The sequence below is a fragment of the Lotus japonicus genome, chromosome 6 (assembly GCF_012489685.1).
Source record: "Lotus japonicus ecotype B-129 chromosome 6, LjGifu_v1.2".
In the NCBI taxonomy this organism is placed as follows: Eukaryota; Viridiplantae; Streptophyta; class Magnoliopsida; order Fabales; family Fabaceae; genus Lotus; species Lotus japonicus.
Window position 1 is genome coordinate 30403794 of NC_080046.1, and position 26973 is coordinate 30430766.

The 26973-nt window shown below is 42.2% G+C and overlaps 1 protein-coding gene across 1 annotated transcript; it reads left to right on the plus strand.

Moving 5' to 3' along the window:
- The first annotated feature begins 15814 nt into the window (after positions 1–15814).
- On the plus strand, positions 15815–17367 carry LOC130725195 (uncharacterized). Its single transcript, XM_057576444.1, has 2 exons — positions 15815–16273; positions 16327–17367. Exons 1-2 carry the CDS (start codon positions 15815–15817, stop codon positions 17365–17367), a joined length of 1500 nt encoding a protein of 499 aa, XP_057432427.1.
- Positions 17368–26973: the final 9606 nt, after the last annotated feature.

Consider the following 26973-nt stretch of genomic DNA (forward strand, 5'->3'; position numbering starts at 1 on the left):
GCTTTTACGTGGAATCCTGATATTTCCAAGCTTTCCACGTGAAACTTGGCCAATTTCACGTGGAATGTTTAGTTTTCCAAGCTTTCCACGTGAATCCTGGGTTATTTCACGTGGAAACGTGAGTTTTCCACGTGAAACCTTGGCAATTTCGCGTGGAATGTTGAGATTTCATAGCTTTCCCCGTGAAACCTTGACTTTTCACGTGGAATCCTGAGATTTCCAAGCCTTCCACGTGAAACCTAGGCTATTTCACGTGGAAACTTGAGTTTTCCAAGTGAAAGCTTGGCTTTTCACGTGGAATCCTGAGATTTCCAAGCTTTCCACGTGAAACCTAGGCTATTTCACGTGGAAACTTGAGTTTTCCACGTGAAACCTTGTCACTTTCACGTGGAATGTTGAGATTTCCGAGCTTTCCTCGTGTAACCTGGGCTATTTGACGTGGAACAAGCTTTCCACGTGAAACTTGGCCAATTTCACGTGGAATGTTGAGTTTTCCAAGCTTTCCACGTGAAACCTGGGCTATTTCACGTGGAAACGTGAGTTTTCCACGTGAGACCTTGGCAATTTCACGTGGAAGGTTGAGATTTCCGAGCTTTCCACGTGAAACCTTGGCTATTCACGTAAGATCCTGAGATTTCCAAGCTTTTCAAGTGAAACTTGGCCAATTTCACTTGGAATGTTGAATTTTCCAAGATTTCCACGTGAAACCTGGGCTATTTCACGTGGAAACGTGAGTTTTCCACGTGAAACCTTGGCAATGTCACGTGGAATGTTGAGATTTCCTAGCTTTCCACGTGAAACCTTGGCTTTTCACGTGGAATCCTGATATTTCAAAGCTTTCCACGTGAAACTTGGCCAATTTCACCTGGAATGTTTAGTTTTCCAAGTTTTCCACGTGAAACCTGGGCTATTTCACGTGGAAACTTGAGTTTTCCGAGCTTTCCACGTGAAACCTTGGCTTTTCACGTGGAATCCTGAGATTTCCAAGATTTTCACGTGAAACCTTTGCAATTTCACGTGGAATGTTGAGATTTCCTAGCTTTCCACGTGAAACCTTGGCTTTTTACGTGGAATCCTGATATTTCAAAGCTTTACACGTGAAACTTGGCCAATTTCACGTGGAATGTTTAGTTTTCCAAGCTTTCCACGTGAATCCTGGGTTATTTCACGTGGAAACTTGAGTTTTCCACGTGAAACCTTGTCACTTTCACGTGGAATATTGAGTTTTCCGAGCTTTCCACGTGAAACCTTGGCTTTTCACGTGGAATCCTGAGATTTCCAAGATTTTCACGTGAAACCTTTGCAATTTCACTTGGAATGTTGAGATTTCCTAGCTTCACACGTGAAACCTTGGCTTTTACGTGGAATCCTGATATTTCCAAGCTTTCCACGTGAAACTTGGCCAATTTCACGTGGAATGTTTAGTTTTCCAAGCTTTCCACGTGAATCCTGGGTTATTTCACGTGGAAACGTGAGTTTTCCACGTGAAACCTTGGCAATTTCGCGTGCAATGTTGAGATTTCATAGCTTTCCCCGTGAAACCTTGACTTTTCACGTGGAATCCTTAGATTTCCAAGCCTTCCACGTGAAACCTAGGCTATTTCACGTGGAAACTTGAGTTTTCCACGTGAAACCTTGTGACTTTCACGTGGAATGTTGAGATTTCCGAGCTTTCCACGTGAAACCTTGGCTATTCACGTGGAAACTTGAGATTTCCAAGCTTTTCAAGTGAAACTTGGCCAATTTCACTTGGAATGTTGAATTTTCCAAGATTTCCACGTGAAACCTGGGCTATTTCACGTGGAAACGTGAGTTTTCCACGTGAAACCTTGGCAATGTCACGTGAAATGTTGAGATTTCCTAGCTTTCCACTTGAGACCTTGGCTTTTCACGTGGAATCCTGAGATTTCCAAGCTTTTCACGTGAAATTTGCCCAATTTCATGTGGAATGTTGAGTTTTCCAAGCCTTCCACGTGTAACCTGGGCTATTTTACGTGGAAAGTTGAGTTTTCCACGTGAAAGCTTGGCTTTTCACGTGGAATCCTGAGATTTCCAAGCTTTCCACGTGAAACCTAGGCTATTTCACGTGGAAACTTGAGTTTTCCACGTGAAACCTTGTCACTTTCACGTGGAATGTTGAGATTTCCGAGCTTTCCACGTGTAACCTGGGCTATTTGACGTGGAAACTTGAGTTTCACAAGCTTTCCACGTGAAACTTGGCCAATTTCACGTGGAATGTTGAGTTTTCCAAGCATTCCACGTGAAACCTGGGCTATTTCACGTGGAAACGTGAGTTTTCCACGTGAGACCTTGGCAATTTCACGTGGAAGGTTGAGATTTCCGAGCTTTCCACGAGAAACCTTGGCTATTCACGTGGAATCCTAAGATTTCCAAGCTTTTCAAGTGAAACTTGGCCAATTTCACTTGGAATGTTGAATTTTCCAAGATTTCCACGTGAAACCTGGGCTATTTCACGTGGAAACGTGAGTTTTCCACGTGAAACCTTGGCAATGTCACGTGGAATGTTGAGATTTCCTAGCTTTCCACGTGAAACCTTGGCTTTTCACGTGGAATCCTGATATTTCAAGCTTTCCACGTGAAACTTGGCCAATTTCACTTGGAATGTTTAGTTTTCCAAGTTTTCCACGTGAAACCTGGGCTATTTCACGTGGAAACTTGAGTTTTCCACGTGAAAGCTTGGCTTTTCACGTGGAATCTTGAGATTTCCAAGCTTTCCACGTGAAACCTAGGCTATTTCACGTGGAAACTTGAGTTTTCCACGTGAAACCTTGTCACTTGCACGTGGAATGTTGAGATTTCCGAGCTTTCCACGTGTAACCTGGGCTATTTGACGTGGAAACTTGAGTTTGACAAGCTTTCCACGTGAAACTTGGCCAATTTCACGTGGAATGTTGAGTTTTCCAAGCTTTCCACGTGAAACCTGGGCTATTTCACGTGGAAACGTGAGTTTTCCACGTGAGACCTTGGCAATTTCACGTGGAAGGTTGAGATTTCCGAGCTTTCCACGTGAAACCTTGGCCATTCACGTGGAATCCTGAGATTTCCAAGCTTTTCAAGTGAAACTTGGCCAATTTCACTTGGAATGTTGAATTTTCCAAGATTTCCACGTGTAACCTGGGCTATTGTACGTGGAAATGTGAGTTTTCCACGTGAAACCTTGGCAATTTCACGTGGAAGGTTGAGATTTCCGAGCTTTCCACGTGAAACCTTGGCTTTTCACGTGGAATCCTGAGATTTCCAAGCTTTCCACGTGAAACTTGGCCAATTTCACGTGGAATGTTGAGTTTTCCAAGCTTTCCACGAGAAACCTGGGCTATTTCACGTGGAAACGTGAGTTTTCCACGTGAAACCTTGGCAATTTCACGTGGAATGTTGAGATTTCCAAGCTTTCCACGTGAACCTTGGCTTTTCACGTGGAATCCTGAGATTTCCAAGCTTTTCTCGTGAAACTTGGCCAATTTCACTTGGAATGTTGAGTTTTCCAAGCCTTCCACGTGTAACCTGGGCTATTTTGACGTGGAAACTTGAGTTTTCCACGTGAATGCTTGGCTTTTCACGTGGAATCCTGAGATTTCCAAGCTTTCCACGTGAAACCTAGGCTATTTCACGTGGAAACTTGAGTTTTCCACGTGAAACCTTGTCACTTTCACGTGGAATGTTGAGATTTCCGAGCTTTCCTCGTGTCACCTGGGCTATTTGACGTGGAAACTTGAGTTTGACAAGCTTTCCACGTGAAACTTGGCCAATTTCACGTGGAATGTTGAGTTTTCCAAGCTTTCCACGTGAAACCTGGGCTATTTCACGTGGAAACGTGAGTTTTCCACGTGAGACCTTGGCAATTTCACGTGGAAGGTTGAGATTTCCGAGCTTTCCACGTGAAACCTTGGCTATTCACGTAAGATCCTGAGATTTTCAAGCTTTTCAAGTGAAACTTGGCCAATTTCACTTGGAATGTTGAATTTTCCAAGATTTCCACGTGAAACCTGGGCTATTTCACGTGGAAACGTGAGTTTTCCACGTGAAACCTTGGCAATGTCACGTGGAATGTTGAGATTTCCTAGCTTTCCACGTGAAACCTTGGCTTTTCACGTGGAATCCTGATATTTCAAAGCTTTCCACGTGAAACTTGGCCAATTTCATGTGGAATGTTTAGTTTTCCAAGTTTTCCACGTGAAACCTGGGCTATTTCACGTGGAAACTTGAGTTTTCCACGTGAAACCTTGTCAATTTCACGTGGAATGTTGAGATTTCTGAGCTTTCCACGTGAAACCTTGGCTTTTCACGTGGAATCCTGAGATTTCCAAGATTTTCACGTGAAACCTTTGCAATTTCACGTGGAATGTTGAGATTTCCTAGCTTTCCACGTGAAACCTTGGCTTTTTACGTGGAATCCTGATATTTTCAAGCTTTCCACGTGAAACTTGGCCAATTTCACGTGGAATGTTTAGTTTTCCAAGCTTTCTACGTGAATCCTGGGTTATTTCACGTGGAAACTTGAGTTTTCCACGTGAAACCTTTGCAATTTCACGTGGAATGTTGAGATTTCCTAGCTTTCCACGTGAAAACTTGGCTTTTCACGTGGAATCCAGATATTTCCAAGCTTTCCACGTTAAACTTGGCCAATTTCCCGTGGAATGTTTAGTTTTCCAAGTTTTCCACGTGAAACCTGGGCTATTTCACGTGGAAACTTGTGTTTTCCACGTGAAACCTTGTCACTTTCACGTGGAATATTGAGATTTCCGAGCTTTCCACGTGAAACCTTGGCTTTTCACGTGGAATCCTGAAATTTCCAAGATTTTCACGTGAAACCTTTGCAATTTCACGTGGAATGTTGAGATTTCGTAGCTTCACACGTGAAACCTTGGCTTTTACGTGGAATCCTGATATTTCCAAGCTTTCCACGTGAAACTTGGCCAATTTCACGTGGAATGTTTAGTTTTCCAAGCTTTCCACGTGAATCCTGGGTTATTTCACGTGGAAACGTGAGTTTTCCACGTGAAACCTTGGCAATTTCGCGTGGAATGTTGAGATTTCATAGCTTACCCCGTGAAACCTTGACTTTTCACGTGGAATCCTGAGATTTCCAAGCCTTCCACGTGAAACCTAGGCTATTTCACGTGGAAACTTGAGTTTTCCACGTGAAAGCTTGGCTTTTCACGTGGAATCCTGAGATTTCCAAGCTTTCCACGTGAAACCTAGGCTATTTCACGTGGAAACTTGAGTTTTCCACGTGAAACCTTGTCACTTTCACGTGGAATGTTGAGATTTCCGAGGTTTCCTCGTGTAACCTGGGCTATTTGACGTGGAACAAGCTTTCCACGTGAAACTTGGCCAATTTCACGTGGAATGTTGAGTTTTCCAAGCTTTCCACGTGAAACCTGGGCTATTTCACGTGGAAACGTGAGTTTTCCACGTGAGACCTTGGCAATTTCACGTGGAAGGTTGAGATTTCCGAGCTTTCCACGTGAAACCTTGGCTATTCACGTAAGATCCTGAGATTTCCAAGCTTTTCAAGTGAAACTTGGCCAATTTCACTTGGAATGTTGAATTTTCCAAGATTTCCACGTGAAACCTGGGCTATTTCACGTGGAAACGTGAGTTTTCCACGTGAAACCTTGGCAATGTCACGTGGAATGTTGAGATTTCCTAGCTTTCCACGTGAAACCTTGGCTTTTCACGTGGAATCCTGATATTTCAAAGCTTTCCACGTGAAACTTGGCCAATTTCACGTGGAATGTTTAGTTTTCCAAGTTTTCCACGTGAAACCTGGGCTATTTCACGTGGAAACTTGAGTTTTCCGAGCTTTCCACGTGAAACCTTGGCTTTTCACGTGGAATCCTGAGATTTCCAAGATTTTCACGTGAAACCTTTGCAATTTCACGTGGAATGTTGAGATTTCCTAGCTTTCCACGTGAAACCTTGGCTTTTTACGTGGAATCCTGATATTTCAAAGCTTTACACGTGAAACTTGGCCAATTTCACGTGGAATGTTTAGTTTTCCAAGCTTTCCACGTGAATCCTGGGTTATTTCACGTGGAAACTTGAGTTTTCCACGTGAAACCTTGTCACTTTCACGTGGAATATTGAGTTTTCCGAGCTTTCCACGTGAAACCTTGGCTTTTCACGTGGAATCCTGAGATTTCCAAGATTTTCACGTGAAACCTTTGCAATTTCACTTGGAATGTTGAGATTTCCTAGCTTCACACGTGAAACCTTGGCTTTTACGTGGAATCCTGATATTTCCAAGCTTTCCACGTGAAACTTGGCCAATTTCACGTGGAATGTTTAGTTTTCCAAGCTTTCCACGTGAATCCTGGGTTATTTCACGTGGAAACGTGAGTTTTCCACGTGAAACCTTGGCAATTTCGCGTGCAATGTTGAGATTTCATAGCTTTCCCCGTGAAACCTTGACTTTTCACGTGGAATCCTTAGATTTCCAAGCCTTCCACGTGAAACCTAGGCTATTTCACGTGGAAACTTGAGTTTTCCACGTGAAACCTTGTCACTTTCACGTGGAATGTTGAGATTTCCGAGCTTTCCACGTGAAACCTTGGCTATTCACGTGGAAACTTGAGATTTCCAAGCTTTTCAAGTGAAACTTGGCCAATTTCACTTGGAATGTTGAATTTTCCAAGATTTCCACGTGAAACCTGGGCTATTTCACGTGGAAACGTGAGTTTTCCACGTGAAACCTTGGCAATGTCACGTGAAATGTTGAGATTTCCTAGCTTTCCACTTGAAACCTTGGCTTTTCACGTGAAATCCTGATATTTCCAAGCTTTCCACGTGAAACTTGGCCAATTTCACGTGGAATGTTTAGTTTTCCAAGTTTTCCACGTGAAACCTGGGCTATTTCACGTGGAAACTTGAGTTTTCCACGTGAAACCTTGTCACTTTCACGTGGAATGTTGAGATTTCCGAGCTTTACACGTGAAACCATGGCTTTTCACGTGGAATCCTTAGATTTCCAAGATTTTCACGTGAAACCTTTGCAATTTCACGTGGAATGTTGAGATTTCGTAGCTTCACACGTGAAACCTTGGCTTTTACGTGGAATCCTGATATTTCCAAGCTTTCCACGTGAAACTTGGCCAATTTCACGTGGAATGTTTAGTTTTCCAAGCTTTCCACGTGAATCCTGGGTTATTTCACGTGGAAACGTGAGTTTTCCACGTGAAACCTTTGCAATTTCGCGTGGAATGTTGAGATTTCATAGCTTTCCCCGTGAAACCTTGACTTTTCACGTGGAATCCTGAGATTTCCAAGCCTTCCACGTGAAACCTAGGCTATTTCACGTGGAAACTTGAGTTTTCCACGTGAAAGCTTGGCTTTTCACGTGGAATCCTGAGATTTCCAAGCTTTCCACGTGAAACCTAGGCTATTTCACGTGGAAACTTGAGTTTTCCACGTGAAACCTTGTCACTTTCACGTGGAATGTTGAGATTTCCGAGCTTTCCTCGTGTAACCTGGGCTATTTGACGTGGAACAAGCTTTCCACGTGAAACTTGGCCAATTTCACGTGGAATGTTGAGTTTTCCAAGCTTTCCACGTGAAACCTGGGCTATTTCACGTGGAAACGTGAGTTTTCCACGTGAGACCTTGGCAATTTCACGTGGAAGGTTGAGATTTCCGAGCTTTCCACGTGAAACCTTGGCTATTCACGTAAGATCCTGAGATTTCCAAGCTTTTCAAGTGAAACTTGGCCAATTTCACTTGGAATGTTGAATTTTCCAAGATTTCCACGTGAAACCTGGGCTATTTCACGTGGAAACGTGAGTTTTCCACGTGAAACCTTGGCAATGTCACGTGGAATGTTGAGATTTCCTAGCTTTCCACGTGAAACCTTGGCTTTTCACGTGGAATCCTGATATTTCAAAGCTTTCCACGTGAAACTTGGCAGATTTCACGTGGAATGTTTAGTTTTCCAAGTTTTCCACGTGAAACCTGGGCTATTTCACGTGGAAACTTGAGTTTTCCACGTGAAACCTTGTCACTTTCACGTGGAATATTGAGTTTTCCGAGCCTTCCACGTGGAATCCTGAGATTTCCAAGATTTTCACGTGAAACCTTTGCAATTTCACGTGGAATGTTGAGATTTCCTAGCTTTCCACGTGAAACCTTGGCTTTTACGTGGAATCCTGATATTTCCAAGCTTTCCACGTGAAACTTGGCCAATTTCACGTGGAATGTTTAGTTTTCCAAGCTTTCCACGTGAATCCTGGGTTATTTCACGTGGAAACTTCAGTTTTCCACGTGAAACCTTTGCAATTTCACGTGGAATGTTGAGATTTCCTAGCTTTCCACGTGAAACCTTGGCTTTTCACGTGGAATCCTGATATTTCCAAGCTTTCCACGTGAAACTTGGCCAATTTCACGTGGAATGTTTAGTTTTCCAAGCTTTCCACGTGAAAAATGGGCTATTTCACGTGGAAACTTGAGTATTCCACGTGAAACCTTGTCACATTCAAGTGGAATGTTGAGATTTCCGAGCTTTCCACGTGAAACCTTGGCTTTTCACGTGGAATCCTGAGATTTCCAAGCTTTTCACGTGAAATTTGGCCAATTTCATGTGGAATGTTGAGATTTCCGAGCTTTCCACATGTAACCTGGGCTATTTCACGTGGAAACTTGAGTTTACCAAGCTTTCCACGTGAAACTTGGCCAATTTCAAGTGGAATGTTGAGTTTTCCAAGCTTTCCACGTGAAACCTGGGCTATTTCACGTGGAAACGTGGCACGTTTCCACGTGAAACCTTGGCAATTTCACGTGGAATGTTGAGATTTCAAAGCTTTCCACGTGAAAGCTTGGCTTTTCACGTGGAATCCTGAGATTTCCAAGATTTTCACGTTAAACCTTTGCAATTTCACGTGGAATGTTGAGATTTCCTAGCTTTCCACGTGAAACCTTGGCTTTTACGAGGAATCCTGATATTTCCAAGCTTTCCACGTGAAACTTGGCCAATTTCACGTGGAATGTTTAGTTTTCCAAGCTTTCCACGTGAATCCTGGGTTATTTCACGTGGAAACTTCAGTTTTCCACGTGAAACCTTTGCAATTTCACGTGGAATGTTGAGATTTCCTAGCTTTCCACGTGAAACCTTGGCTTTTCACGTGGAATCCTGATATTTCCAAGCTTTCCACGTGAAACTTGGCCAATTTCACGTGGAATGTTTAGTTTTCCAAGCTTTCCACGTGAAACCTGGGCTATTTCACGTGGAAACTTGAGTTTTCCACGTGAAACCTTGTCACTTTCACGTGGAATGTTGAGATTTCCGAGCTTTCCACGTGAAACCTTGGCTTTTTACGTGGAATCCTGAGATTTCCAAGATTTTCACGTGAAACCTTTGCAATTTCACGTGGAATGTTGAGATTTCCTAGCTTTCCACGTGAAACCTTGGCTTTTACGTGGAATCCTGATATTTCCAAGCTTTCCACGTGAAACTTGGCCAATTTCACGTGGAATGTTTAGTTTTCCAAGCTTTCCACGTGAATCCTGGGTTATTTCACGTGGAAACTTGAGTTTTCCACGTGAAACCTTTGCAATTTCACGTGGAATGTTGAGATTTCCTAGCTTTCCACGTGAAACCTTGGCTTTTCACGTGGAATCCTCGTATTTCCAAGCTTTCCACGTGAAACTTGGCCAATTTCACGTGGAATGTTTAGTTTTCCAAGCTTTCCACGTGAAACCTGGGCTATTTCACGTAAAACCTTGGCAATTTGACGTGGAATGTTGAGATTTCCAAGCTTTCCACGTGAAAGCTTGGCTTTTCACGTGGAATCCTGAGATTTCCAAGCTTTCCACGTGAAACCTAGGCTATTTCACGTGGAAACTTGAGTTTTCCCTGTGTAACCTTGTCACTTTCACGTTGTAGTTCTTTTGATTGGCTGCATTTTGCTCAAAACATGATGGGCCACCATATGTTCCAACATCTGGAGCAACATGGTGGAATTACATATGTTGCTTGTTCAGTTGTTAAAGTCAAGCTTGTTGTGAGGTTGCTAACTGTATGGTGATTCAGAAGTTTTTATCCTATGTTGTGCGTTTTATCTTCTGAAGGCGTGTTTGTTTTAATCTTGGCTGAAGTAACAAGATTAATATCGTATGGACCAAGTCTATCTCAAATTCTGTTTTACTTGGTTCTGTTATTTTATTCTGGTAAGATTTGATTCCATGAAGATTCTTTCCAGAAGTGTGTTAGTGGACTCTATGACGTTCAGCCCATTGAAGATCCAAGCCCCAAGTGAACGTCTATATAAAAGGAACTTGTAAACCCTAGCTGTGCACGGATTCAGAGATTCAGATATTGATTTTAGGGTTTTGTTTGTGAGTCCTCTTGTGAGTGTTGTACCAACTTAGTGCTTTAGTTCATCAAAGTACTGAGTTGAATTTGTTTAGTTGAGTTGTAATCTCATCAAACTGTTTTTGATAAACATGTCTTGATCACTATGGCAGTGATTGTTAGGAGTTAGAGAAAGTTTTCTCATAGCTTAGAGGAGAAGGGCTAAGCTTGATTCACTTGTGTAATAGTGGTGAACATATAAGAGGCTCTATACTAAGGGGGAGTACTTAGGTATAGGAGGGACTTTTATGTGACCTGAGAACTATTATTTGATAGTGAATTGACTCCTGGATTGGTATCCTCCAGACGTAGGTGATGTTCACCGAACTGGGTTAACAACTCCTTGTGTTTTAACTGTTTGTTTATTATTGATACTCTGATTGCGTTTTGTTGTGCTACACATTGTTGCAACATTGTGTATCACATCTGTCCTAGGTGAATACGAATTTCAATTGGCATCAGAGCAGGCACCCTGTTCTGGTTGGGTGAGCTCCAGGGAAGACTGATTCGGTTCCAATGGACAACTCAAAGGAAGGTGGTTCTGTGAATAGACCACCTATTCTGGATGGCACCAACTACGACTACTGGAAGGCGCGTATGATTGCGTTTCTTAAATCAATTGACAGCAAGACCTGGAAGGCTATTGTCAAAGGTTGGAAACATCCGGTCAATATACCCAAGGAAGGGTCATCTGTTGGTGAATTGAAACCTGAGGATGAATGGAATAAAGAAGAGGATGAGGAAGCGTTGGGCAACTCTAAAGCGCTGAATGCTATATTCAATGGAGTGGATAAAAATATGTTCCGATTGATCAACACTTGCACTGTGGCAAAGGATGCTTGGGAGATTCTCAAGACTGCTCATGAGGGGACTTCCAGAGTTAGAATGTCGAGGCTTCAAATTCTAACAACTCAGTTTGAGAACTTAAAGATGAAGGAAGATGAGACCATTTCTGATTTTCATATGAGACTGCGTGATATGGCAAACTCCTCATTCGCTTTAGGGGAACAAATGTCAGAGGAGAAGCTTGTGAGAAAGATTCTCAGATCTCTTCCCAAGAAGTTCGACATGAAAGTAACTGCTATTGAAGAAGCTCAAGACATAAGCAGTATCAAGGTGGATGAGCTTATTGGATCTTTGATGACTTTTGAAATGACTCAGAATGATAGACCTGAGAAAAGAAATAAAAGCATTGCTCTTGTCTCAAGCACAGATTTAGATGATGATATGTCTGACAATGAAACTAATGAAAGCATATCTGAAGCCATTGCTTTTCTGGGAAGAAAATTCAACAAGGTTTTGAAGAGGCTGGATAAACGATCAAGGCCAAATGTGCAAGACAAACGACCTGACAACTTCAAGAATCAGCAATTTCAAAGAAAAATGAAAGATGAAGACAAGGCAGGAAATGGCCGAGGAGTTCAATGTCATGAATGTGAGGGTTTTGGCCACATCAGGGCTGAATGTGCCACATACTTAAAGAAACAGAAGAAAGGAATGGTCACCACTTGGTCTGATGATGAATCTGATACTGAAGGTGAAGATGTAACAGCAAATAAAGTAACATCATTCATGGTTAGATGTGATTCAGATGATGGAGACAGTGACAAGGAAATCTCCGATGAGGAACTTGCTGAAGCCTATAAACTTCTCTACACTAAGTGGAAAGAAGCATGTATCTATGGTCAGCAACAAAAGAAGCAAGTCCTTGACCTTCAAGCTGAGAAGAAGAAGCTAACTGAAGAAGTTGCCTTATTGAACTCAAAAATGGAAGGAATGACCAAGTCCATTCGCATGATGAGCAAAAGCACTGATATTCTGGATGAAATTCTTGATGTGGGAAAAAGTGCAGGTGATAAGACTGGGATAGGATTTGATTATCGTGCTGTTAACAAGGCAAGTCAGAACATGACCAAGGAACATGTGCAGATTGGAAGGCAATCAAATGTTAAAATGTGGAACCACAGGCCCCAGCAATCGGTTACACATTCGTATGCTCAAGTCAGGAACTATCAAAATTCAACTTGGAGATGTCATTACTGTGGCAGATTTGGTCACATTAGACCATATTGCTTCAAGCTGTATGGATATCCTATGCTTCAAGGTGTATCACGAGAAGATGAAAAGAAAAGTCCAGACAAAAGAAAGTGGAAGCCTAGGGTTAATGTTACTGCTCTCATTGCTCACACCTCTCTGCGCGCATCATCAAAAGAAGACTGGTACTTTGATAGTGGGTGTTCCAGACACATGACAGGAGTAAAAAGTTATCTTGAGAAAGTGAAACCACATGCTAAGAGCTTTGTTACTTTTGGGGATGGAGCCAAAGGAAAGATCAGAGGAATTGGAAAATTGTCTGACACAGGATCTCCAAACCTTGATGATGTCTTGCTAGTTGAAGGGTTAACTGCAAACTTGATCAGCATAAGTCAACTTTGTGACCAAGGCTTGAAGGTGGTGTTCAAACAGTCTGGGTGTGTTGTCAAAAATAAGAACAAGGATGTGCTGATGAGAGGAGCTAGATCAAAGGACAACTGCTACATGTGGACCTCTGAAACAACATCTTTGTCTGCTCGATGTTTGATGTCTAAAGAAGATGAAGTTAGAATCTGGCACCAAAAGTTAGGTCATTTGAATCTTAAGAGTATGAAAAGGATTGTTGCTGAGGAAGTAGTTAGAGGGATACCAAAGTTGAACATCCAAGAAGGAAAGGTTTGTGGTGAATGTCAGATTGGGAAGCAGGTCAAAATGTCTCACCAGAAGTTACAACATCTGACTACATCAAAAGTGCTTGAACTACTGCACATGGATTTGATGGGGCCAATGCAAGTGGAAAGTCTGGGAGGAAAAAGGTACGTTTTTGTCTGTGTAGATGATTTTTCCAGGTTCACTTGGGTAGAATTTCTGAAGGAGAAGTCAGACACCTTTGAAGTGTTCAAAGAACTATGTCTCCAAGTGCAAAGGGAAAAAGGGAGTGGGATTGTCAAAATACGAAGTGATCATGGAAAAGAATTTGAAAATGGTCAATTCTCTGAGTTCTGCTCATCTGAAGGAATCAAACATGAATTCTCTGCTCCTATCACTCCTCAGCAAAATGGAGTGGTTGAAAGGAAGAACAGGACATTGCAAGAATCTGCTAGAGCTATGTTGCATGCAAAAAATCTACCATATCATTTTTGGGCTGAAGCCATCAACACTGCCTGCTACATTCACAATCGTGTCACTATTCGTCAAGGAGACACAGTCACTCAGTATGAACTATGGAAAGGAAAGAAACCTACAGTGAAGTATTTCCATGTTTTTGGGAGCAAGTGCTACATTCTGACTGATAGAGAACATAGGAGAAAACTGGATCCTAAAAGTGAAGTTGGAATATTTCTGGGATATTCTGGAAACAGCAGAGCTTACAGAGTTTATAATATCCGCACGAGAGTCATGATGGAATCCATTAATGTTGTTGTTGATGATACATCCAATGAGAGAACGGAACAAGCACATGATGAAGATGATCTACCGTATGAGTATACTAATGGGGAACCAGATGAGCCAGCAATTCAATTCCAAAATGAACAAGAAGACACTGTCTCTCAACTGCCTTTAGCTACCAAAGAACCCTCTATTAGAATTCAGAAGATACATCCAAAAGAAAATATCATTGGTGATCTGAATGATGGGGTTATTACAAGGTCAAGGGATCTAGTTTCTAATGCATGCTTCATATCAAAAATAGAACCAAAGAATGTCAAAGAAGCTCTGACTGATGAGTTCTGGATTCAATCCATGCAAGAGGAACTGGGACAGTTCAAGAGAAATGAAGTGTGGGAATTGGTTCCAAGACCTGATGATGCAAATGTTGTGGGAACTAAGTGGATATTCAGGAACAAGTCTGATGAGAGTGGTAATGTGACAAGGAACAAATCTCGTCTAGTTGCTCAGGGATACTCTCAAATAGAAGGGGTAGACTTTGATGAAACATTTGCTCCTGTTGCTCGTCTTGAATCTATCAGATTGTTGTTAGGAGTAGCATGTTTGCTAAAATTCAGACTATATCAAATGGACGTCAAGAGTGCATTCTTGAATGGTTACCTGGATGAAGAAGTCTATGTGGAACAACCTAAAGGGTTTGTAGATCCAAGTTTTCCAGATCATGTGTACAGATTGAAAAAGGCTCTGTATGGCTTAAAACAAGCACCTAGAGCCTGGTATGAAAGATTGACAGAGTTTCTGATCAACAATGGTTATGACAAAGGTGGCATTGACAAAACCTTGTTTGTTAAGAAAAATGGCAGTGAACTCATGGTAGCTCAAATTTATGTTGATGACATCGTGTTTGGTGGCATGTCGAACCATATGGTGGAACAATTTGTTGAACAAATGAAATCTGAGTTTGAAATGAGTCTTGTAGGCGAATTAACTTACTTTCTGGGACTTCAGGTAAAACAGATGGAAGATACCTTATTCATCACTCAAAGTAAGTATGCCAAGGGAATTGTTAAGAAGTTTGGTCTTGAGAATGCTGGCCATAAAAGAACTCCTGCTGCAACTCATATCAAGCTTACAAAGGATGGGAAAGGTACTGATGTGGATCCTAGTTTATATAGAAGCATGATTGGAAGTCTTTTGTATCTCACTGCCAGCAGACCAGATATTACTTTTGCAGTTGGAGTCTGTGCTAGGTATCAAGCAGAACCAAAGACTAGTCATTTCATTCAAGTGAAAAGGATCATTAAGTATATCAGTGGTACAAGTGATTATGGCATTTTGTACTCTCGCAACACTAATTCAGTGTTAACAGGTTACTGTGATGCGGATTGGGCTGGAAGTGCTGATGATAGGAAGAGCACATCAGGTGGATGTTTCTTTCTTGGAAGCAATTTAATTTCTTGGTTCAGTAAAAAGCAAAATTGTGTCTCTCTCTCTACGGCAGAAGCTGAATATATAGCTGCTGGAAGCAGTTGCACTCAGTTGATGTGGATGAAACAAATGTTAAAGGAGTATAATGTGCAACAAGATGTTATGACATTGTTTTGTGACAATCTAAGTGCTATCAACATATCCAAAAATCCAATTCAGCACAGCAGAACAAAACATATTGATATTCGTCATCATTTCATCAGGGAGTTGGTTGAAGATGGTACTGTTACTCTGGAACATGTCTCAACTGAGAAGCAGTTAGCAGATATTTTTACCAAAGCTTTGGATGCCACACAGTTTGAAAAATTGAGGCAGTTATTGGGTATCTGTTTATTTGAGGAATTATAGCAATTAAAGGGATTTTTGTGTGCCAACGGCTATTTTGTTATTACTTCTGAGACACGCTTAATCAGGAATTTCCATTGTTTCTTGATAATCTCTCCTGCAACTTCCACTGTGCAACTTCCAATCTCTGAAACTCACTCCAAAACCGTCCATTCTTTTCTTGAAGACCCGTGTTTCCTTCTGTGTGTCTTCTTCACCATGAGTCAAGATTCTAGCAAGAAACTCACTCCTGAGATGAATGCTTACGGAGTAAAGGTAATGGGTCTGAAATCCAAAACCCCAAAATCTTCAAGGGTTTCCAAATCCTCTCCTCATACCAGTGAAATCGCAATTGCTCAAGGTATCTCTCAACCATCATCTGATCCGCACAAGAAGAAAGGGAAAAAGGCACGATCCAAGTCAGATGCGTCCAAAGCGAAGAGGAAGATGGTAACGAGAGGCTCTGAGGCTACTCAGAGAGTGAATTCCGAGGCTGAGATCAATCCAAGTACGGGTGACGATGTTGATGATTCTCGTATCACTGAAGTGTTGGAAACTCCTCTCAAGGAAGTTTTACATGCAAATGTAGATCCAATTGTTCCATCACCAAGCAACAACCAATCAAGCCACGGTGTTGATACTGATTGCAACAAGGATTCTGATCATCTTGAGGAAGAGGTAATGGTTCCCATCTCTACTCCCTCTGTTGATAAAATGTCGAGGATGTTCAGGATGTTATTGAAAACTCAGAATCTGATGAGGTGTTGATCAACACCCTTGGTGCTTCTGCTTCTGTTGCTTCAAAAAGGCAAAAGATGACTGTTGTTCGTAAGTACTCTACGCGTTCCTCTGGCAAGAAGTTAGGTTTGGGTTTGAGTGAGAACAAGAAGAGCAAGAAGGTCATTATTCTTGATGATGATACTCCTGTTGTCCAGAATGTCAAGAGAAAGGTTCACAAAGATAATGCTGCTCCTGTTGTTGATGAGACTCCAACTGAGGAGTTGGATAAGTCAGATACTGGTTCTGCTGCTCGGAAGCGCAAGATTGGGAAACGAATTCCAGAAAATGTGCCTGCTGCTCCTTTGGATAACATTTCTTTTCACTCTGAAGAGAGTGTTGGTAAGTGGAAGTATGTTTATCAGCGCAGGATTGCTCAAGAGAGGGAATTGACTGGTGAGATTCTGCATTGTCAAGAAATTATGAAACTTCTTGAGGCTGCTGGGTTATTGAAAACTGTTACTGAGATAGGTGGCTGCTATGACAAGTTGGTGAGAGAATTTATTGTGAATGTGACTACAAATTGCACTGTTTCTGGGCATCCTGATTTCAGGAAAGTTTTTGTGCGTGGTAAGTGTGTCCATTTTTCACCTGAGATCATTAACCAGTATTTGGGAAGGAGCACTGTTGCCACAGGAAATGAAGAGCTGTCATTGAGTGCTATCACTAAAGAACTCACGGCTGGTCAGACTATGGTATGGCCTGCTAAAGGATTGCTGTCTTCTACTTATTTGAGTGTGAAGTATGCTATCTTGAATCGCATTGGTGCTGCAAATTGGGCTCCTACCACTCCATTGAATATAGCATTCAGCGCTTTAGAGTTGCCCAACGCTTCCTCATCCTCTTCTTTATTCCATTCATCCTCAGGTTTCAATTCACCAACAGATGACCCTTCCTTGGGTATATTGACCGGATGTTTCCAACCTTTGACAATAGCCTTCCAGGTCTTGCTGTCAATTGATTTAAGAAACGCAATCATACGCGCCTTCCAGTAGTCGTAGTTGGTGCCATCCAGAATAGGTGGTCTATTCACAGAACCACCTTCCTTTGAGTTGTCCATTGGAACCGAATCAGTCTTCCCTGGAGCTCACCCAACCAGAACAGGGTGCCAGCTCTGATACCAATTGAACTTCGTATTCACCTAGGACAGATGTGATACACAATGTTGCAACAATGTGTAGCACAACAAAACGCAATCAGAGTATCAATAATAAACAAACAGTTAAAACACAAGGAGTTGTTAACCCAGTTCGGTGAACATCACCTACGTCTGGAGGATACCAATCCAGGAGTCAATTCACTATCAAATAATAGTTCTCAGGTCACATAAAAGTCCCTCCTATACCTAAGTACTCCCCCTTAGTATAGAGCCTCTTATATGTTCACCACTATTACACAAGTGAATCAAGCTTAGCCCTTCTCCTCTAAGCTATGAGAAAACTTTCTCTAACTCCTAACAATCACTGCCACAGTGATCAAGACATGTTTATCAAAAACAGTTTGATGAGATTACAACTCAACTAAACAAATTCAACTCAGTACTTTGATGAACTAAAGCACTAAGTTGGTACAACACTCACAAGAGGACTCACAAACAAAACCCTAAAATCAATATCTGAATCTCTGAATCCGTGCACAGCTAGGGTTTACAAGTTCCGTTTATATAGACGTTCACTTGGGGCTTGGATCTTCAATGGGCTGAACGTCATAGAGTCCACTAACACACTTCTGGAAAGAATCTTCATGGAATCAAATCTTACCAGAATAAAATAACAGAACCAAGTAAAACAGAATTTGAGATAGACTTGGTCCATACGATATTAATCTTGTTACTTCAGCCAAGATTAAAACAAACACGCCTTCAGAAGATAAAACGCACAACATAGGATAAAAACTTCTGAATCACCATACAGTTAGCAACCTCACAACAAGCTTGACTTTAACAACTGAACAAGCAACATATGTAATTCCACCATGTTGCTCCAGATGTTGGAACATATGGTTGCCCATCATGTTTTGAGCAAAATGCAGCCAATCAAAAGAACTACAATCTCCCCCTTTGGCAAATTTTTGCTAAAACATGGTCAGACAGCCAAACAATGCTAAAAACAACAAACTCATCCATTTGCACACAACAACACACAGCATATGATGAACGTACCACCCTAATTTGAGGATGTTGACTCAAAATAATCCCACAAATTAAACAAGGAAAACCAATAGGAAGCCTGACAGCAAAAGTTTCAGCATGCTTCATAGTTTGAGGAAAGACATATTCACCAAAATCAAACTGAGTTTGAGTTCCAACCAGATAAATTAATTTTGCCAAACCTGAAGAAACATCTGAGCTATGAGTGGTAGGAGCCCAATTTGCAGCACCAATGCGAACTGAGTTTGATCCTACACACGTGGAATGTTGAGATTTCCGAGCTTTCCACGTGTAACCTAGGCTATTTGACGTGGAAACTTGAGTTTGACAAGCTTTCCACGTGAAACTTGGCCAATTTCACGTGGAATGTTGAGTTTTCCAAGCTTTCCACGTGAAACCTGGGCTATTTCACGTGGAAACGTGAGTTTTCCACGTGAGACCTTGGCAATTTCACGTGGAAGGTTGAGATTTCCGAGCTTTCCACGTGAAACCTTGGCTATTCACGTGGAATCCTGAGATTTCCAAGCTTTTCAAGTGAAACTTGGCCAATTTCACTTGGAATGTTGAATTTTCCAAGATTTCCACGTGAAACCTGGGCTATTTCACGTGGAAACGTGAGTTTTTTCCACGTGAAACCTTGGCAATGTCACGTGAAATGTTGAGATTTCCTAGCTTTCCACGTGAAACCTTGGCTTTTCACGTGGAATCCTGATATTTCCAAGCTTTCCACGTGAAACTTGGCCAATTTCACGTGGAATGTTTAGTTTTCCAAGTTTTCCACGTGAAACCTGGGCTATTTCACGTGGAAACTTGAGTTTTCCACGTGAAACCTTGTCACTTTCACGTGGAATGTTGAGATTTCCGAGCTTTCCACGTGAAACCTTGGCTTTTCACGTGGAATCCTGAGATTTCCAAGATTTTCACGTGAAACCTTTGCAATTTCACGTGGAATGTTGAGATTTCCTAGCTTTCCACGTGAAACCTTGGCTTTGACGTGGAATCCTGATATTTCCAAGCTTTCCACGTGAAACATGGACAATTTCACGTGGAATGTTTAGTTTTCCAAGCTTTCCACGTGAATCCTGGGTTATTTCACGTGGAAACTTGAGTTTTGCACGTGAAACCTTTGCAATTTCACGTGGAATGTTGAGATTTCCGAGCTTTCCACGTGAAACCTTGGCTTTTCGCGTGGAATCCTGATATTTCCAAGCTTTCCACGTGAAACTTGGCCAATTTCACGTGGAATGTTTAGTTTTCCAAGCTTTCCACGTGAAACCTGGGCTATTTCACGTGGAAACTTGAGTTTTCCACGTGAAACCTTGTCACTTTCACGTGGAATGTTGAGATTTCCGAGCTTTCCACGTGAAACCTTGGCTTTTCACGTGGAATCCTAAGATTTCCAAGATTTTCACGTGAAACCTTTGCAATTTCACGTGGAATGTTGAGATTTCCTAGCTTTCCACGTGAAACCTTGGCTTTTACGTGGAATCCTGATATTTCCAAGCTTTCCACGTGAAACTTGGCCAATTTCACGTGGAATGTTTAGTTTTCCAAGCTTTCCACGTGAATCCTGGGTTATTTCACGTGGAAACTTCAGTTTTCCACGTGAAACCTTTGCAATTTCACGTGGAATGTTGAGATTTCCTAGCTTTCCACGTGAAACCTTGGCTTTTCACGTGGAATCCTGATATTCCCAAGCTTTCCACGTGAAACTTGGCCAATTTCACGTGGAATGTTTAGTTTTCCAAGTGAAACCTTGTCACTTTCAAGTGGAATGTTGAGATTTCCGAGCTTTCCACGTGAAACCTTGGCTTTTCACGTGGAATCCTGAGATTTCCAAGCTTTTCACGTGAAATTTGCCCAATTTCATGTGGAATGTTGAGTTTTCCAAGCCTTCCACGTGTAACCTGGGCTATTTTACGTGGAAAGTTGAGTTTTCCACGTGAAAGCTTGGCTTTTCACGTGGAATCCTGAGATTTCCAAGCTTTCCACGTGAAACCTAGGCTATTTCACGTGGAAACTTGAGTTTTCCACGTGAAACCTTGTCACTTTCACGTGGAATGTTGAGATTTCCGAGCTTTTCACGTGTAACCTGGGCTATTTGACGTGGAAACTTGAGTTTCACAAGCTTTCCACGTGAAACTTGGCCAATTTCACGTGGAATGTTGAGTTTTCCAAGCTTTCCACGTGAAACCTGGGCTATTTCACGTGGAAACGTGAGTTTTCCACGTGAGACCTTGGCAATTTCACGTGGAAGGTTGAGATTTCCGAGCTTTCCACGAGAAACCTTGGCTATTCACGTGGAATCCTAAGATTTCCAAGCTTTTCAAGTGAAACTTGGCCAATTTCACTTGGAATGTTGAATTTTCCAAGATTTCCACGTGAAACCTGGGCTATTTCACGTGGAAACGTGAGTTTTCCACGTGAAACCTTGGCAATGTCACGTGGAATGTTGAGATTTCCTAACTTTCCACGTGAAACCTTGGCTTTTCACGTGGAATCCTGATATTTCCAAGCTTTCCACGTGAAACTTGGCCAATTTCACGTGGAATGTTTAGTTTTCCAAGTTTTCCACGTGAAACCTGGGCTATTTCACGTGGAAACTTGAGTTTTCCACGTGAAAGCATGGCTTTTCACGTGGAATCCTGAGATTTCCAAGCTTTCCACGTGAAACCTAGGCTATTTCACGTGGAAACTTGAGTTTTCCACGTAAAACCTTGTCACTTTCACGTGGAATGTTGAGATTTCCGAGCTTTCCACGTGTAACCTGGGCTATTTGACGTGGAAACTTGAGTTTGACAAGCTTTCCACGTGAAACTTGGCCAATTTCACGTGGAATGTTGAGTTTTCCAAGCTTTCCACGAGAAACCTGGGCTATTGCACGTGGAAACGTGAGTTTTCCACGTGAAACCTTGGCAATTTCACGTGGAATGTTGAGATTTCCGAGCTTTCCACGTGAAACCTTGGCTTTTCACGTGGAATCCTGAGATTTCCAAGCTTTCCACGTGAAATTGGCCAATTTCACGTGGAATGTTGAGTTTTCCAAGCTTTCCACGAGAAACCTGGGCTATTTCACGTGGAAACGTGAGTTTTCCACGTGAAACCTTGGCAATTTCACGTGGAATGTTGAGATTTCCAAGCTTTCCACGTGAACCTTGGCTTTTCACGTGGAATCCTAAGATTTCCAAGCTTTTCTCGTGAAACTTGGCCAATTTCACTTGGAATGTTGAGTTTTCCAAGCCTTCCACGTGAAAGCTTGGCTTTTCACGTGGAATCCTGAGATTTCCAAGCTTTCCACGTGAAACCTAGGCTATTTCACGTGGAAACTTGAGTTTTCCACGTGAAACCTTGTCACTTTCACGTGGAATGTTGAGATTTCCGAGCTTTCCTCGTGTAACCTGGGCTATTTGACGTGGAAACTTGAGTTTGACAAGCTTTCCACGTGAAACTTGGCCAATTTCACGTGGAATGTTGAGTTTTCCAAGCTTTCCACGTGAAACCTGGGCTATTTCACGTGGAAACGTGAGTTTTCAACGTGAGACCTTGGCAATTTCACGTGGAAGGTTGAGATTTCCGAGCTTTCCACGTGAAACCTTGGCTATTCACGTAAGATCCTGAGATTTCCAAGCTTTTCAAGTGAAACTTGGCCAATTTCACTTGGAATGTTGAATTTTCCAAGATTTCCACGTGAAACCTGGGCTATTTCACGTGGAAACATGAGTTTTCCACGTGAAACCTTGGCAATGTCACGTGGAATGTTGAGATTTCCTAGCTTTCCACGTGAAACCTTGGCTTTTCACGTGGAATATTGATATTTCAAAGCTTTCCACGTGAAAATTGGCCAATTTCACGTCGAATGTTTAGTTTTCCAAGTTTTCCACGTGAAACCTGGGCTATTTCACGTGGAAACTTGAGTTTTCCACGTGAAACCATGTCACTTTCACGTGGAATGTTGAGATTTCTGAGCTTTCCACGTGAAACCTTGGCTTTTCACGTGGAATCCTGAGATTTCCAAGATTTTCACGTGAAACCTTTGCAATTTCACGTGGAATGTTGAGATTTCCTAGCTTTCCACGTGAAACCTTGGCTTTTACGTGGAATCCTGATATTTCCAAGCTTTCCACGTGAAACTTGGCCAATTTCACGTGGAATGTTTAGTTTTCCAAGCTTTCCACGTGAATCCTGGGTTATTTCACGTGGAAACTTCAGTTTTCCACGTGAAACCTTTGCAATTTCACGTGGAATGTTGAGATTTCCTAGCTTTCCACGTGAAACCTTGGCTTTTCACGTGGAATCCTGATATTCCCAAGCTTTCCACGTGAAACTTGGCCAATTTCACGTGGAATGTTTAGTTTTCCAAGTGAAACCTTGTCACTTTCAAGTGGAATGTTGAGATTTCCGAGCTTTCCACGTGAAACCTTGGCTTTTCACGTGGAATCCTGAGATTTCCAAGCTTTTCACGTGAAATTTGCCCAATTTCATGTGGAATGTTGAGTTTTCCAAGCCTTCCACGTGTAACCTGGGCTATTTTACGTGGAAAGTTGAGTTTTCCACGTGAAAGCTTGGCTTTTCACGTGGAATCCTGAGATTTCCAAGCTTTCCACGTGAAACCTAGGCTATTTCACGTGGAAACTTGAGTTTTCCACGTGAAACCTTGTCACTTTCACGTGGAATGTTGAGATTTCCGAGCTTTTCACGTGTAACCTGGGCTATTTGACGTGGAAACTTGAGTTTCACAAGCTTTCCACGTGAAACTTGGCCAATTTCACGTGGAATGTTGAGTTTTCCAAGCTTTCCACGTGAAACCTGGGCTATTTCACGTGGAAACGTGAGTTTTCCACGTGAGACCTTGGCAATTTCACGTGGAAGGTTGAGATTTCCGAGCTTTCCACGAGAAACCTTGGCTATTCACGTGGAATCCTAAGATTTCCAAGCTTTTCAAGTGAAACTTGGCCAATTTCACTTGGAATGTTGAATTTTCCAAGATTTCCACGTGAAACCTGGGCTATTTCACGTGGAAACGTGAGTTTTCCACGTGAAACCTTGGCAATGTCACGTGGAATGTTGAGATTTCCTAACTTTCCACGTGAAACCTTGGCTTTTCACGTGGAATCCTGATATTTCCAAGCTTTCCACGTGAAACTTGGCCAATTTCACGTGGAATGTTTAGTTTTCCAAGTTTTCCACGTGAAACCTGGGCTATTTCACGTGGAAACTTGAGTTTTCCACGTGAAAGCATGGCTTTTCACGTGGAATCCTGAGATTTCCAAGCTTTCCACGTGAAACCTAGGCTATTTCACGTGGAAACTTGAGTTTTCCACGTAAAACCTTGTCACTTTCACGTGGAATGTTGAGATTTCCGAGCTTTCCACGTGTAACCTGGGCTATTTGACGTGGAAACTTGAGTTTGACAAGCTTTCCACGTGAAACTTGGCCAATTTCACGTGGAATGTTGAGTTTTCCAAGCTTTCCACGAGAAACCTGGGCTATTGCACGTGGAAACGTGAGTTTTCCACGTGAAACCTTGGCAATTTCACGTGGAATGTTGAGATTTCCGAGCTTTCCACGTGAAACCTTGGCTTTTCACGTGGAATCCTGAGATTTCCAAGCTTTCCACGTGAAATTGGCCAATTTCACGTGGAATGTTGAGTTTTCCAAGCTTTCCACGAGAAACCTGGGCTATTTCACGTGGAAACGTGAGTTTTCCACGTGAAACCTTGGCAATTTCACGTGGAATGTTGAGATTTCCAAGCTTTCCACGTGAACCTTGGCTTTTCACGTGGAATCCTAAGATTTCCAAGCTTTTCTCGTGAAACTTGGCCAATTTCACTTGGAATGTTTAGTTTTCCAAGCCTTCCACGTGAAAGCTTGGCTTTTCACGTGGAATCCTGAGATTTCCAAGCTTTCCACGTGAAACCTAGGCTATTTCACGTGGAAACTTGAGTTTTCCACGTGAAACCTTGTCACTTTCACGTGGAATGTTGAGATTTCCGAGCTTTCCTCGTGTAACCTGGGCTATTTGACGTGGAAACTTGAGTTTGACAAGCTTTCCACGTGAAACTTGGCCAATTTCACGTGGAATGTTGAGTTTTCCAAGCTTTCCACGTGAAACCTGGGCTATTTCACGTGGAAACGTGAGTTTTCAACGTGAGACCTTGGCAATTTCACGTGGAAGGTTGAGATTTCCGAGCTTTCCACGTGAAACCTTGGCTATTCACGTAAGATCCTGAGATTTCCAAGCTTTTCAAGTGAAACTTGGCCAATTTCACTTGGAATGTTGAATTTTCCAAGATTTCCACGTGAAACCTGGGCTATTTCACGTGGAAACATGAGTTTTCCACGTGAAACCTTGGCAATGTCACGTGGAATGTTGAGATTTCCTAGCTTTCCACGTGAAACCTTGGCTTTTCACGTGGAATATTGATATTTCAAAGCTTTCCACGTGAAAATTGGCCAATTTCACGTCGAATGTTTAGTTTTCCAAGTTTTCCACGTGAAACCTGGGCTATTTCACGTGGAAACTTGAGTTTTCCACGTGAAACCATGTCACTTTCACGTGGAATGTTGAGATTTCTGAGCTTTCCACGTGAAACCTTGGCTTTTCACGTGGAATCCTGAGATTTCCAAGATTTTCACGTGAAACCTTTGCAATTTCACGTGGAATGTTGAGATTTCCTAGCTTTCCACGTGAAACCTTGGCTTTTTACGTGGAATCCTGATATTTCCAAGCTTTCCACGTGAAACTTGGCCAATTTCACGTGGAATGTTTAGTTTTCCAAACTTTCCACGTGAATCCTGGGTTATTTCACGTGGAAACTTGAGTTTTCCACGTGAAACCTTTGCAATTTCACGTGGAATGTTGAGATTTCCTAGCTTTCCACGTGAAACCTTGGCTTTTCACGTGGAATCCAGATATTTCCAAGCTTTCCACGTGAAACTTGGCCAATTTCACGTGGAATGTTTAGTTTTCCAAGTTTTCCACGTGAAACCTGGGCTATTTCACGTGGAAACTTGAGTTTTCCACGTGAAACCTTGTCACTTTCACGTGGAATGTTGAGATTTCCGAGCTTTCCACGTGAAACCTTGGCTTTTCACGTGGAATCCTGAGATTTCCAAGATTTTCACGTGAAACCTTTGCAATTTCACGTGGAATGTTGAGATTTCCTAGCTTCACACGTGAAACCTTGGCTTTTACGTGGAATCCTGATATTTCCAAGCTTTCCACGTGAAACTTGGCCAATTTCACGTGGAATGTTTAGTTTTCCAAGCTTTCCACGTGAATCCTGGGTTATTTCACGTGGAAACGTGAGTTTTCCACGTGAAACCTTGGCAATTTCGCGTGGAATGTTGAGATTTCATAGCTTTCCCCGTGAAACCTTGACTTTTCAGGTGGAATCCTGAGATTTCCAAGCCTTCCACGTGAAACCTAGGCTATTTCACGTGGAAACTTGAGTTTTCCACGTGAAAGCTTGGCTTTTCACGTGGAATCCTGAGATTTCCAAGCTTTCCACGTGAAACCTGGGCTATTTCACGTGGAAACTTGAGTTTTCCACGTGAAACATTGTCACTTTCACGTGGAATGTTGAGATTTCCGAGCTTTCCTCGTGTAACCTGGGCTATTTGACGTGGAAACTTGAGTTTGACAAGCTTTCCACGTGAAACTTGGCCAATTTCACGTGGAATGTTGAGTTTTCCAAGCTTTCCACGTGAAACCTGGGCTATTTCACGTGGAAAGGTGAGTTTTCCACGTGAGACCTTGGCAATTTCACGTGGAAGGTTGAGATTTCCGAGCTTTCCACGTGAAACCTTGGCTATTCACGTAAGATCCTGAGATTTCCAAGCTTTTCAAGTGAAACTTGGCCAATTTCACTTGGAATGTTGAATTTTCCAAGATTTCCACGTGAAACCTGGGCTATTTCACGTGGAAACGTGAGTTTTCCACGTGAAACCTTGGCAATGTCACGTGGAATGTTGAGATTTCCTAGCTTTCCACGTGAAACCTTGGCTTTTCACGTGGAATCCTGATATTTCAAAGCTTTCCACGTGAAACTTGGCCAATTTCACGTGGAATGTTTTGTTTTCCAAGTTTTCCACGTGAAACCTGGGCTATTTCACGTGGAAACTTGAGTTTTCCACGTGAAACCTTGTCACTTTCACGTGGAATGTTGAGATTTCTGAGCTTTCCACGTGAAACCTTGGCTTTTCACGTGGAATCCTGAGATTTCCAAGATTTTCACGTGAAACCTTTGCAATTTCACGTGGAATTTTGAGATTTCCTAGCTTTCCACGTGAAACCTTGGCTTTTTACGTGGAATCCTGATATTTCAAAGCTTTCCACGTGAAACTTGGCCAATTTCACGTGGAATGTTTAGTTTTCCAAGCTTTCCACGTGAATCCTGGGTTATTTCACGTGGAAACTTGAGTTTTCCACGTGAAACCTTTGCAATTTCAC